The following is a 12,602-nucleotide window of genomic DNA, read 5'->3' on the forward strand; positions in this document are numbered from 1 at the left end:
TGCAACATTACACCCAGTACGGATCAAGTCACTTGAGGAAACACTGCTAATTTACTTATTATGATATCTTCAAATATTTGTACATTATGCTTTTTATACGTTTGTTTTCATTCACACTACACTTTCTTTTAACAGTTCCTACAATGCCACCACTTGGACCTTTACCATGCAATGTTGCAAAGAAGTGTTATTCAGCACTAATTCCATAATCGTCTTCGTGTAAGCAATTATTTAACATTTTTTTTTTTTTTTGGTATTGTGAACTTGATCCATCAGAAAAGTAAATAATTTTTTTTTTTTCATATCGTTGAATTCTTGCTTTAAGAAACTGATTGCTTCAGATTGAAAAAAGTGAAAGGAATCAGTGTCATGTTTCATGCTTTCTGAGGTGACAACAATACTTTTGTGACGAATTTCTGTATCTCCTTTGAAATATACTACGAAAGGATGTATTGTGTCTTAGCATTTGTTCCAATGCACACCTTGTACTGAATCTTGTATTACAAATGAATAATTTTCAGAAAAGTCTGCAATAACTATATTTTCAGGTTGTACATTTTCTTTGCATTCCGTCAAAAATAAAATATGGCTGACTTTTGAAGGGATGACTATGCATCTTCTACATGAAAAACTTTACTTGTAGGGAGCCTTTTTGAAACTTTTCATGGGGGTATCGTTTTTGTTGTAGCTTTCTTTTCTTGATAGGGGATTCTATTGACATCAAACTCTTGTTTAATTCCTCAATACTGGTGATTTCTAGCGCTGTATCCATAGAAATGCTAGAAGAACCGGGATAATCTCTCTCTCTGTCCGCACTTTCATTTGATTCAAGTTTACTAATATCACAAGAACTACCGGCTTCACATATAATTTCACCTGACCTATCCAGAAGTTGATAGATTTTTTACGGAACAAATCACATATTCGCATATTCAAAGACTCCTTTAAATTGAGTTTTATCAATAAATTGCGACTTATGCGTCTTAGTGTTCTTTTCTTTTTAAAAGCGTGATTAGGAAGGTCAAATGGATTTAAACACTTGTTATATATTACGCGATTTTTACCTTCACTCATGTTGTATAGAAGTCACGTCATTCCGTGAAATTCAAACCCTTACTGATTACTTTTCTCTTCTATATTTTGTCTCCTTCCATCTGTTTACTGCCATAAAGTTTACTGCCTTACCCAGCCTTGCTATCGTTAAACACTTGGCTATATTACAATATAAACATACAGGATTGTGAAGGGCTCCCTCTCTTAGCTGTGCTGACAATAATAAAATAACTTTAGATATTTACTGTTCCTTAAGGTATTAATCATTTGATGAATGAATGCATTTCTTTTTTTAGTGTGGCGAGATCAGTTATTGTATGCAACAGGGGATTTCGTAAAACTTTCCACGGTCAGCCTTCTAGCCTATGGCTGCAAGTAGTTCATTAGCTGGGAATTGCAAGCGCGTGCATGCCTCCGGAAAATAAATTGTTACAAATGTATGCGTGCAGATCCCAAATTTCTAAGTGCAGTAGTTTACAGAAAATACATCAGGGAACAAGTCTATAATTTTTTTCAGATTTTTAACTTGGCTATTTAATATAGTAATTTTGCTTTGAAAAAGAAATGTTTAAAAAAAATAGGCCAAATTTTAAATTTATTTGTGGTAGGCCTAAAGTAATAAAAAGTGTTGTATTTAGTCTTTAAAATGCGCCAAACAGCAAATCTCAATTATTTGTAGACACAGAGTTCCAAGTGAGTTTATGTAACAGTGTGCGCATAATTTGCATAATTTAAGATAGTCATAACTACACAAATAATTAATAATTGTGAAAATAAAACAATACGGGTCTCCTTATTTGATGTCTGGAAATCATGAAAAAAAATTCGACCATTTCCGAGAAGGTCGTGTTTTATTGCTGTGCGATTTGACGTGGAATGGCTCACAAGTGAGATTTGGAAGCATTACAAGAGGGTAAAATTACGTAGGACTGTATATGAAATGTTCAGGGACTGTACAAAAAGAGCGCAATGAATGGGATAGCAATATAAGCAGGAGCTTATTAATGAGGTTTTACTGTATTTAGAAATGAAAATAGAAAACTCATACATGGAATTAATATGATCTTATTGTGGAACTGAAGGTTTTTACTATGGCACAATTTCATAAAAATATTGCGAAGACAGTTACACTAAATAATAATAATAATAATAATAATAATAATAATAATAATAATAATAATAATAATAATAATAATATACACTTACAGAGATGGAGAATTTCTACAATCATTCTGAATTAAGCAAACAATTTTAACCATTATTCTGAATTAAGCGAACAATCTTCCAGTTCACTGTTGTTCCTTTCACATAGTTGAAGCTCCCAAATATAATTGATCGTATTCCAATATGCAGTTACAAAAAGTGAAATATCTGCCTTCAACTTCCAAAAAACGTTCACAATCTTAGGATGTCAAACTTCACATAAAGATGCAATTATGAGATGGCGACATTAATGGTGTGCAGAGTACAGGAGATAAAGTACACACACATGGAGAGGGAGGAGGGGGAGAAGAGGAGAGCAGCAGCTGAAAATAAGTTTATGAGAACCATTACAAAATTCTGAAGTGAAAATGAAACTTCTACTACATTATTAGTAAAATTATGGAAGTAACAGGGGGGGGGGGGGGAATAAAAATGGATCATCTTCAAAAAAGCAAACTGTCAATACATTTTGATGGGCTATAGAAGATGGGAAACAGACTGGAACAGATCACACTAAGATCTAACAGTTGAAACAAGATAATGAGAATTAATTACACACGTCAGCAAAATTAAGGGTCAAAAAAACTTTTTAAAAAATTTATGCTACATTTATAGTTTCTTGGGGTGCTGAATCCAAAACTGAGCTCAGATTTTCACTATCACGTGCCATTTTTCTGCAACATACATTGGCACATTCAGTAATGTGAATGTAGAGTTATTGAATTTAACATGGAAAATTGATCAAGTCAAACAAGTCCCGGGCAAATATTAAAACATATTACAAAAATCACTCGAATTGTCGTAATTAACAACGCATATTTATATATTATTTTAATGTACCGAAGTACATATGATATTTCCATGCAGATATTCTGTGCCATCATACAATGAAAGAGTAATTGAACAGAGAAAAATTCCCTCCGGCGCCGGGATTTGAACCCGAGTTTTTCGTGATTTAAGACGGCGCTTATTCCATCGGATCCCGGCCAACTAGTCACTCATAACGAGTGCACCTCAGCACATGTGTGGACTTCGGTCCTACGTTCATAGACACCTATGACGTAGTGCAGAGGGCGGCCACTAGAGGGAACCCAAGAGTTGAAGCTTAATCTGAGACGATTCTATTCGACGCTGGGGTTGTATCCGGTGTGGCTTAGTGGATAAAGCATCAGCACGTAGAGCTGAAAACCCGGGTTCAAATCCCGGCGCCGGAGGGAATTTTTCTCTGTTCCATTACTCTTTCATCGTATGATGACGCAGAATATCTGCATGGAAATATCATATGTACTTCAGTACATTAAAATAATATATATGATATGCGTAAATCACTTCGTGATTTAAGACGGCGCTTATTCCGTCGGATCCCGGCCAAATAGTCACTCATAACGAGTGCACCTCACCACATGTGTGGACTTCGGTCCTACGTTCATAGACATCTATGACGTAGTGCAGAGGGCGGCCACTAGAGGGAACCCAAGAGTTGGAACTTAATCTGAGACGATTCTATTCAACGCCGGGGTTGTATCCGGTGTGGCTTAGTGGATAAAGCATCAGCACGTAGAGCTGAAAACCTGGGTTCAAATCCCAGCGCCAGAGGGAATTTTTCTCTGTTCCATTACTCTTTCAACGCATATTTAGTCAAATGCTTTATACCATCTTTTTCTCCTCATGGTGAAATTGTGTTTGTTGCTTTTATTCTCGTGTGAGGAGTTGGAATTCGTTACAGATTACAATTTGCACTAATTGAATGTCAATTTCGTGTATTCTATGTCCTATTCAATTCTTGTTGTTCTGCACATGTCATTTGATATTGCTATGGCAATGCATGTAAACCTAAATTTCCCACTGTTTAGATACCATTCATATTAATACAGTTTCCTTATTTTGATCCATCTGTTTTTTATTTAACCTTTAAATTAGGGAGAATTTTTGCCACACCCTTTATTTTTTGCTTCAACGACTTCACAGATTTCAATACAATTTTAAAGGAAGTCATTCACTGAGGTAACATATATGCAAAGTCTCAGCAAAATTGGAAACAGTGGGTGACACAGTCTGGATAAATTGACATGACATGACCCATATACAAACCAGAGTATTGAAAAGAAGAGCTCATTTAATAAATTTCGAACATTATTCTAGTACACAATGTTAACAAACAGTGGAACTTGGTTAATTCGCAGTTGAAAGTATCATTAAACAAATGAATGTTGTTGTTTAGTCAACTGTCCGAAGACAGGTCTGAACCTCACAATTGATACCAAAAAACATAACTTATGAGGCAACTAGGCCAGGAGATGAGGTAGGGTGGTCAGTTCCTTTCCCCTTCCATTGCATATATCGCCGATTAGGCTACATGTAATACAACAAAAACAAAACATAAAAAGTTCATACTTTGGTTTTTTAGCATTTAATCTTTGTTTCATTTTTCGAGTTTGAGTTACTGGAAAATCGTTTCATTCACATTTTGTTGGCCTTCAACATAGCACTTCAATTCTTCTTGATATGGTCTGCTCGTGCTATATTGCAGTACGATTTTCGTAATTATTATAGAACTGAATAATTATATAAAAAATCGAATTATGGACGATTTTTTCACATTATGTTGTATAGAAATGTCAAGAGACCAAGTGAAAAGTTCGACTGTAGCAATACAATTAGTAAGCAACACTTAAGCAATAGTGATATCTAAGAAATAATCCATGTGAGCACTTTGATTTTATTTTATTTGATGTCACATGTTAGAAGAAAACTATCTCTGATGTTCAGGCGCTTCTGATTGTACAATTTGACGTAACCAAGCGAGTTTGCTCAAATGGTAATGTTTTAGACTCGCATTTGGAAGATCCTGAGTTCAAACTCCATGGCCCAAGGTTTTTCGTGGTTTTCCTCAGTCACAAAAGCAAATACTGTATTGGAAATTTACATACCATGATTCATCACTGCCTCATCACCAATATCATACAAATATAAATCAAAATTTAAAATCAGTTACATGAACACAACCCAACTGTAACATATGACAATAGAAATAGGAACTCAACAATAGTAAGAATGGTCAATTCATATACCCAAATATCTTGCACACGTGATATGAACACAAATGTTAAATCAAGTAGCCTATAAATAAACTTATTTTAAAAACAACAAATTAACATGATACAATACAGTAAGACATGACATGCATGCAAACTTTTTAAAATGTGTCTTACCTCTGTTGAAGCAGATACTGTGCCATTTGTATTTGATTTGGTGAACCGGTTATAGTGATAATGCGATCATTTGACCCAGGCAATGGTTCGTCAATTGTGATCCCTGCTCCAGAATCTGATCGTATTTTGCGTATTCTTGCACCACCTTTTCCGATTATAGCACCTGCCAGCTGAAGAATGCAGTAAATATTATGTCAATTTGTAACAGACGAAGTAAAGGTGAGGATTAAGGGAAGATTTAGGAATGGACACTAATGTTGGAGCCAAAATACTGTTGCTAGTCCAAGGAACAGATTTTGGAAGATGATGCTAGTGTTCATTCCAATGGGGACGCACAATAAGCCTTTTAGGCTAACCTGCAAGAGGCCTTTAAGACTCCCTAACATAAAGGTGAGAATTTCAAGAGTCTGAACTTTTAACAACATAAAAATTAAGAAGCAGATCAATGCAGTCACTCTTACATGTGACTGTGTATATTAGCACCTGTAAGGAAATTGAAACAAAACTGCCGTCTATTTCGACATTTCCATATCAATCAAATCTTGCAACTAGTCAGTGGTGTACACCCCCTCCTCCTCCCCCTCCCACAGAACTAGATTTTTATTGTATATTTCCAGTGAAACAGAAAGAATTGCAACCCCACACCCCAAGAACTAGATTTTTATTGCTATGTTCCCATACTTTCACTTGGGCGATTTTAGTAATACCTTAGTGATATTTATAATTTAGCAGTCTTTGGGCCAGTTTCACCAAGCTTCACTAAGGTTTTAATGATTCATTAAATCATTTTTATATCTCACCAAGCATCTTTAGCCTAACGAACCAGTAAAGTTATCATTAAATTTAGTGATAGAAATTTCCAACTTTAAATTTTTAATGGTTCACTAGTTGCAATACAAAATGGCGAAACGTTTCAACATAGAATTGTTATATCTGGAACTGCTCGAAAATTAAGAGCCAGATGGAGCTAATGTTAACCATTTAAGAAACGATAATTTTGAAAATTTCAATGACACAAAATTCACGAAAGATACTGCATCACGAAGATTGTGGTACTCAAAATATTAGAAGAAACTGATCGTAGGTTAGAATATCATATGAATGGCTGAGACAAAGCTGAAACTAGCCAACTAGGTAACATACAACTGAGTTTTTATTTTAACACATGAAAGTGGTTATTATAACTAAGGCCTAAGAAATATTAGTATATTAATACATAATGTGCATTCAAACAAAACAAAACTTAATTGGTATATAAACTTTCATTTATTAGAATTAAATTTACGCAGACATTGAACATCTCCCTTGAAAATAGTATTTAACACATATTTGCTATCAAGTTTCTACTTTTTTTTCAGCTCTGCACTATAGTTCACAGTACAGTAAATTCATAAATCTTAATAATTATTTCATGCTGAATCACAGATTTCAAGAATATTATCTACACCTAAATTAGAGTTATTGTATATAAAATATCATACTCCCTCAAATGAAGTCACCTCTGTAATCAGGAATGCAATAATTACAAAGCTATAATTATGGTGAAAATAATAATAATAATAATAATAGTACTTTTTCTCCATTTACTATTATTTTGTAACCGCTTTGCTTCATTGTTGGCCTGCATGCAAATGATGTAGCAGGTACTGACTTAGAAAAAAAGTTTTGCCGTATAGTCCCAGAAAGACGAGTGTGCATGAACAGACAATAAGCGATCTGATTCACATGAGAATGACTAGTTGAGGTAAGAATAATTAGTTTCATTTCGTTGTATGTCGTCCCTTAGTAATTAGAACAAGTACCAGGGAAAAGAATTCAGCGTAAATAAGTATTGCTGTAAAGACTATTAACAAATAAAAAGTAAATTAATTTAATATAGAAATAAAAAAAAAAAGGAATGCATAACAGCGAGGTCGAACATGCGACCGACTGATTCAGAAACAGGTGCTCTGTCCACTAGACCAAAGTTTCTGTAAAAACGTTCTGTATGAACCAATGCAATACTCCAGGATATAAGTATTACGAAATTGGACATTAACTTGATTTACTTGAAATTAATTAAACACGGTTTACATTATTTGTGAAAATATGTTTTGTCCTGTGACTTATAAATAAAGTACTGGGGTGTGAAAATTATTATTCCGTAACTATAATATGTAACTTAAATCTTTATTAACATATAATTATGTTCAATAGTCACACTTTTGACTAAAGGCCAGTGCACACCAGACACTGTATTATATACTAGCACTATGCTTTTGTGTGATATTATAGCTAGCGATAAGATATGAACATGCACACACAGATACTATAATAAATGCTTCATCAGAGAGATTTTCTACAAAATGGCCAAGAAGATTGATCCAGAGGGATTGCTATTGTTTGCACTGGCTTTAAAACAGAAGTGGAAGAACTGGATTCATGAAATTTATAATAGTTTTCTTTCCGAAGGAAATTTAATTTTCCAGGAGGATAACCACCTCGTGTACACTGCCATAGATGTTCAAAGATGGTTCATGGGAAGGTCTGAAAACGAGGAGGATTGATAAATATCGAGACAACACATCTCAAAATCAATTTCAGTTATGGGATCAAGTTCTGGCTACCTGGAGAGATCTCGCTGAGGACCAGAACTATTTCCGCGATCTGGTGGACTCAATGCCCTGAAGATGCCAGGCAGTGATTAAAGCCGCTGGTATGTGGACAAAGTATTAGATCCACAGGTGTAATTTTTTTTCTTTAATTTGTTTGTTTATCTTTGTTTTATTTCAGAAAGAAAATTGATCTCCCAAGAGTTTTTTAATCTCCTAGTCGAGCCAGAGTTGGGAAATAATTCGTTCCACTATAAAAAATGAAGAGAGGTAACATGTATAAAAATTAGTTACGCATGCTGCTGACTGCTCTACCAGACAGTCATAAAATAAGCGCAACAAGACGCTTATAGCTGTTTGGCTTGAAGTCTATGGAGACAGCACAAATATAAACGTACTCGTGTAAATCACGCTCAAAACTTCAACATTTCTATTACTAAGAGACACAACAATTTTTTTCTAAGACTGTATATGATTCGAGATATAGTAGATTGTGGTTTCGTAGAAAGATGTTCTGATATAGTTATGAAAAATTCATTGCTCGCACTTATTTATCCATAATGAATCATTACTTACTGTTCGTTAAATGTTAAGAAAATTTGGTTGGTGAACAGCTCGCATTTTAGTGAATCATTAAATATTTTAATGTTCACTAGTTAATGTTTCATTTGGATTGATTTACTGAAGCTTGGTGAAACTGGTCCTTTGAGTGTTGGCACCCTATATATTTTGACTGAAAGCACTTGCAACACTCCTTTTGGTAGTGCAAGAACATGCTACAGCAAGCACTAGACAAATAGGTCACTCATGCATGGCAGCAGTCCCATCATACCCTTGACCTCTTAGATAGACCAATTCTGTGTTGATATTGCACTCTTTTAGCCCATACAATTCTTTGTGCTAACTTTCACGTTTTACATTCTCTAGAGCAGTTTTTCAACCTTTATCAACATGTGGCACACTAAAGGTGTAATTTAAATTCCCTATTTTCACTTTTATTCTTTCAATGTACTATAACAAACTTTATTGTTTTCATTTTCTCGCAGCATACCAGTTGAAAATGACTGCTCTAGAGGCATAAATTGTAAAAAAATTCTCATACATGTATATATTGTACTCTATCCAGCCATCATCGTTTATGTAGCACACACAAAGAGAAATTGTTCAACAGAGATATATCACTAGTCTCATCTGAAATAACTGAGAAACATTTTGCAGCTCTTTTAATTACATAATCACATGAGGAACAAAAGCAGGATTGTCACATGCGACAAATGTACAAGAATTTCATGCAAACGACAATTTTTAAGTTATAAAAACTGATTACATACACAACATTTACTATTTTTAAATATAAAAATAAAATTTTATTGCCAACAATAGCGTCAAATGATATGTTTACTAGCCAAGAGATTCTAAGCTCTTAGAACAGCTATAAAATTTCCTTCACACTCTACTGGGGGTTTAGTCATATCACGTAACTCGAGCAATGGTATGAATATGTGAATTAATGATGGCAAAATGAGTCCGAGGTCCAACGTCGAAAGTTACCCTGCAATTCTGTTTCAATTGGTTGAGGGAAAACTCCAACCAGGATTTGAACCTGGGCTCATCACTCATTTCATGGTCAGACATCCTAACCATTACTCCACAGTGGTGGACAACCAATGAAATTAATATTTAAATTAAATTTAGCTATACATTATGTGCTCTGAATGTAACTAACATTAGAAGTATTGTGTATTATCTGAAGCCTCCCCAAAATCAAATCCTGGATGCACCCCTGACTACATCTGTTAATCGAAATAAAGGAAGCTAGACAAGCGACATTTTGGATAATAAATTAATAGTTCAAAACCATCTCTAACCAAAAATCACATCCTGGGATACCAGATTATAGTTTTTATTGCCTCCCATGTTCATTGGAGAATTATGAGCAATGGAAGAAGACGAAGACCAGGAGTCGAGTTACATGCTATTAGCTACTGTACTGCTGATATACCTCTACCACATACCTCTCACTGTGCAGTACAAGTTTGTATTGCAAGGGTGTGTCATAGGTAATAATGTTGTCATTCCTGCATAAATGCATGGATTTTTTATGTCTGAAACTAACCCTACAAGTTCGAACCCTGACATTGCAATATGAAAGGGACAATACTGTTTTTTAAACATGTTCACCCAGACTGTTAAAGGAATACTGTAACTTACACCACACTTCTGCTTTCAATGGCTCAAATATACCTGGATATATATACATTTAATATTGACATTTTTTTATCTTAGATTGCATTGTAATTTCTATTTCTGATTATACTGGTTATGAAGGCAGCAGATCTCGGAAATAGAGAACAAAACAATAAAACAAATTTATGAATGAACATATTTATTATTTTAGTAAAACAGTACAGTTTGAACTCCTCGAATATGAATACTCAAGATGGCTCAATTCCAGGGATGATTCTGGTCGAGGTACAGGCGCAATACATTTTGGGATATTAGCCGCATAATGGTTCTCTAATAACAATAATACTTCATCTTTCTTATTGTGTCCATTATATTATCCCTGGCTTTTTCTCTCTGTTGTGTTCTCATCTTTTCCACTTTCTTTCAGTCATGCCTTTATCTTTCACTCTGTCATGTCCTCGTCTCTCTGACATGATCTGGTATATATCTATTTCATGCCAGGCTTTCTTTCTCTCCCTCTGCTGCCGTGTATTGACCTTTCTCTGTTGTGTCCTGGTTTCTCTCTCTGTCTTGTCTTGATCTTACTCTCCATCAGGTTCTCGTCTTTCTCTCTTCCACTCAATTTTGCATTGGTCTTTCTCTCATTCTGTCATGTCCTCAGTATTCTCTCTCTCTCTCTCTCTCTCTGACGTGTCCTGATCTTTATTTCAATTTCATGTCATTCTTTCTTTCTCCCTCTGTCATGAGCTTTTATCTATCGTGTCCTGGTCTTTTACTCTGTCTCAGTTGCGTCTTGGTCCTTCTCCTTCTGTCTCTCTTGTCATGTCCTGACCTCTCTCGATCTCTTTCTCTGTCGTGTTGTAGTCTTTCTCTCTCTCTCTCTCTGACGTGTCCTGGTTTTATCTCTCAATTTCATGCCATTCTTTCTTTCTCTCTCTGCTGTACTCTGGACTCCCTCTCTCTCTCTCTCTCCTCTTCGTGTTCTAGCCATTCTCTCACGGTAACTATTACAACGGAAAATGCAACAATTCGGCATGTTGTTGATTGTTGCGACGTGTTTCTCTTACTACTGTATACCATGCTGGAAGGTTGGCGTCAGTGGATGTGATGTCAGCACTCCCAGCTCTGCTCAATATATCACATATTAACTCGAGAATGCCAATTGATATCAAACTCGAATTTTTTCAGAGACTTTGTGTTCATGTGTTCTGTTAATTAAACCTCTCATTGATTTTTATCAGACGGAACCTTTGAAAGGTTATAAACTGACTTATAAGTTGTGTACATGAAAGCGTGCAAAAAAAATGATGCAATGCATACAGCAGGTACAGCATTAGCAAATCTAAATCTGATTCTTCATTATTTAAGTAAAACTTCGAAGTTTTGTTTTTTTGTTTGCATCTTTTTCTAGCAGCAATATCATGCCTGCTTAGTGTTATGGGTGGGTTTAGCTGGCTCATGTAAACAATACGATGTGTTGTTGCTCTCGCATACATTCCTTTGACCTGCTTAGTAACTACTTTCTTCGGATCTGTTTCTACTTTGCCTTTATATTTTGCCCATAGTGTTAAAATTAAAAATAAATAAATCGGTAATATGGGTTGACCAAACATTGTACGTAAATTTTGTAATTCATAAATAAACTACATAGCATAACTTTTAAAATTTCTTTATAAAAACTCAGTTACACGACCAGTTTTCAGTTGACAGAGGTTTGGTTAAAGGGGGTTTTCTGTAATAACAGTAACAGGTGTTAATTTAAACAGAAACAAACTACATTCACTGGAATAATATTATCATGTTATATACATGATACAGGCACATTCCATAAATAGGTTAAATTTCAAACTCTAAAGCACTTACATCTTTGGGAATGGTAACTTGAGTAGACCCCTTTCCTCCAAGCATGGGTCCTTGGCCACCACCATTATTGCCTCCCATGTTCATTGGAGAATTATTCATCATTCCATTCGAGGCATTTCCTGTAACAAAGAAATTTAAGATTAACATGAGAAGCCCAAAAATATTGAATTCTCCCAGATTCAGCATTAATGTATTTCTACAATGTTATGTTTGGTATATAAAGTTATCAGTATGCATTATGCATGACTAACAAACCCAGCATGTTTTTAATCTGATTCACGTAACTACTGTACTTTTCAATATAATATAGCAACAGAAAACCTAACATATTCTAGCGATGTTTTGTTTTTTAATAATTTTCTTCAATTTTAACAATTTCATTTACAATATTTAAATAATGTATCATACTAAAACTTGACACCTACAAGGTTACTAATTGAAGTGCAGTCTAAATGTAACTTACATAATTTCTTCACTAGTCTAACATGAACCA

General features: G+C 34.8%; 1 protein-coding gene across 2 annotated transcripts in view; it reads right to left on the bottom strand.

The window, feature by feature from the left end:
* Positions 1–12,228, bottom strand: part of HnRNP-K (Heterogeneous nuclear ribonucleoprotein K) — a gene marked incomplete at its 5' end in the record, with an annotated part of 33,454 nt that extends 21,226 nt beyond the window's left edge. For both annotated transcript variants that reach the window (XM_069821359.1, XM_069821358.1), the window contains 2 exon segments: positions 5,469–5,638; positions 12,110–12,228. In XM_069821359.1, coding sequence (XP_069677460.1) covers positions 5,469–5,638; positions 12,110–12,228 — 289 coding nt within the window.
* Positions 12,229–12,602: the final 374 nt, after the last annotated feature.

Source organism: Periplaneta americana, chromosome 3 (genome assembly GCF_040183065.1).
Source record: "Periplaneta americana isolate PAMFEO1 chromosome 3, P.americana_PAMFEO1_priV1, whole genome shotgun sequence".
In the NCBI taxonomy this organism is placed as follows: domain Eukaryota; kingdom Metazoa; phylum Arthropoda; class Insecta; order Blattodea; family Blattidae; genus Periplaneta; species Periplaneta americana.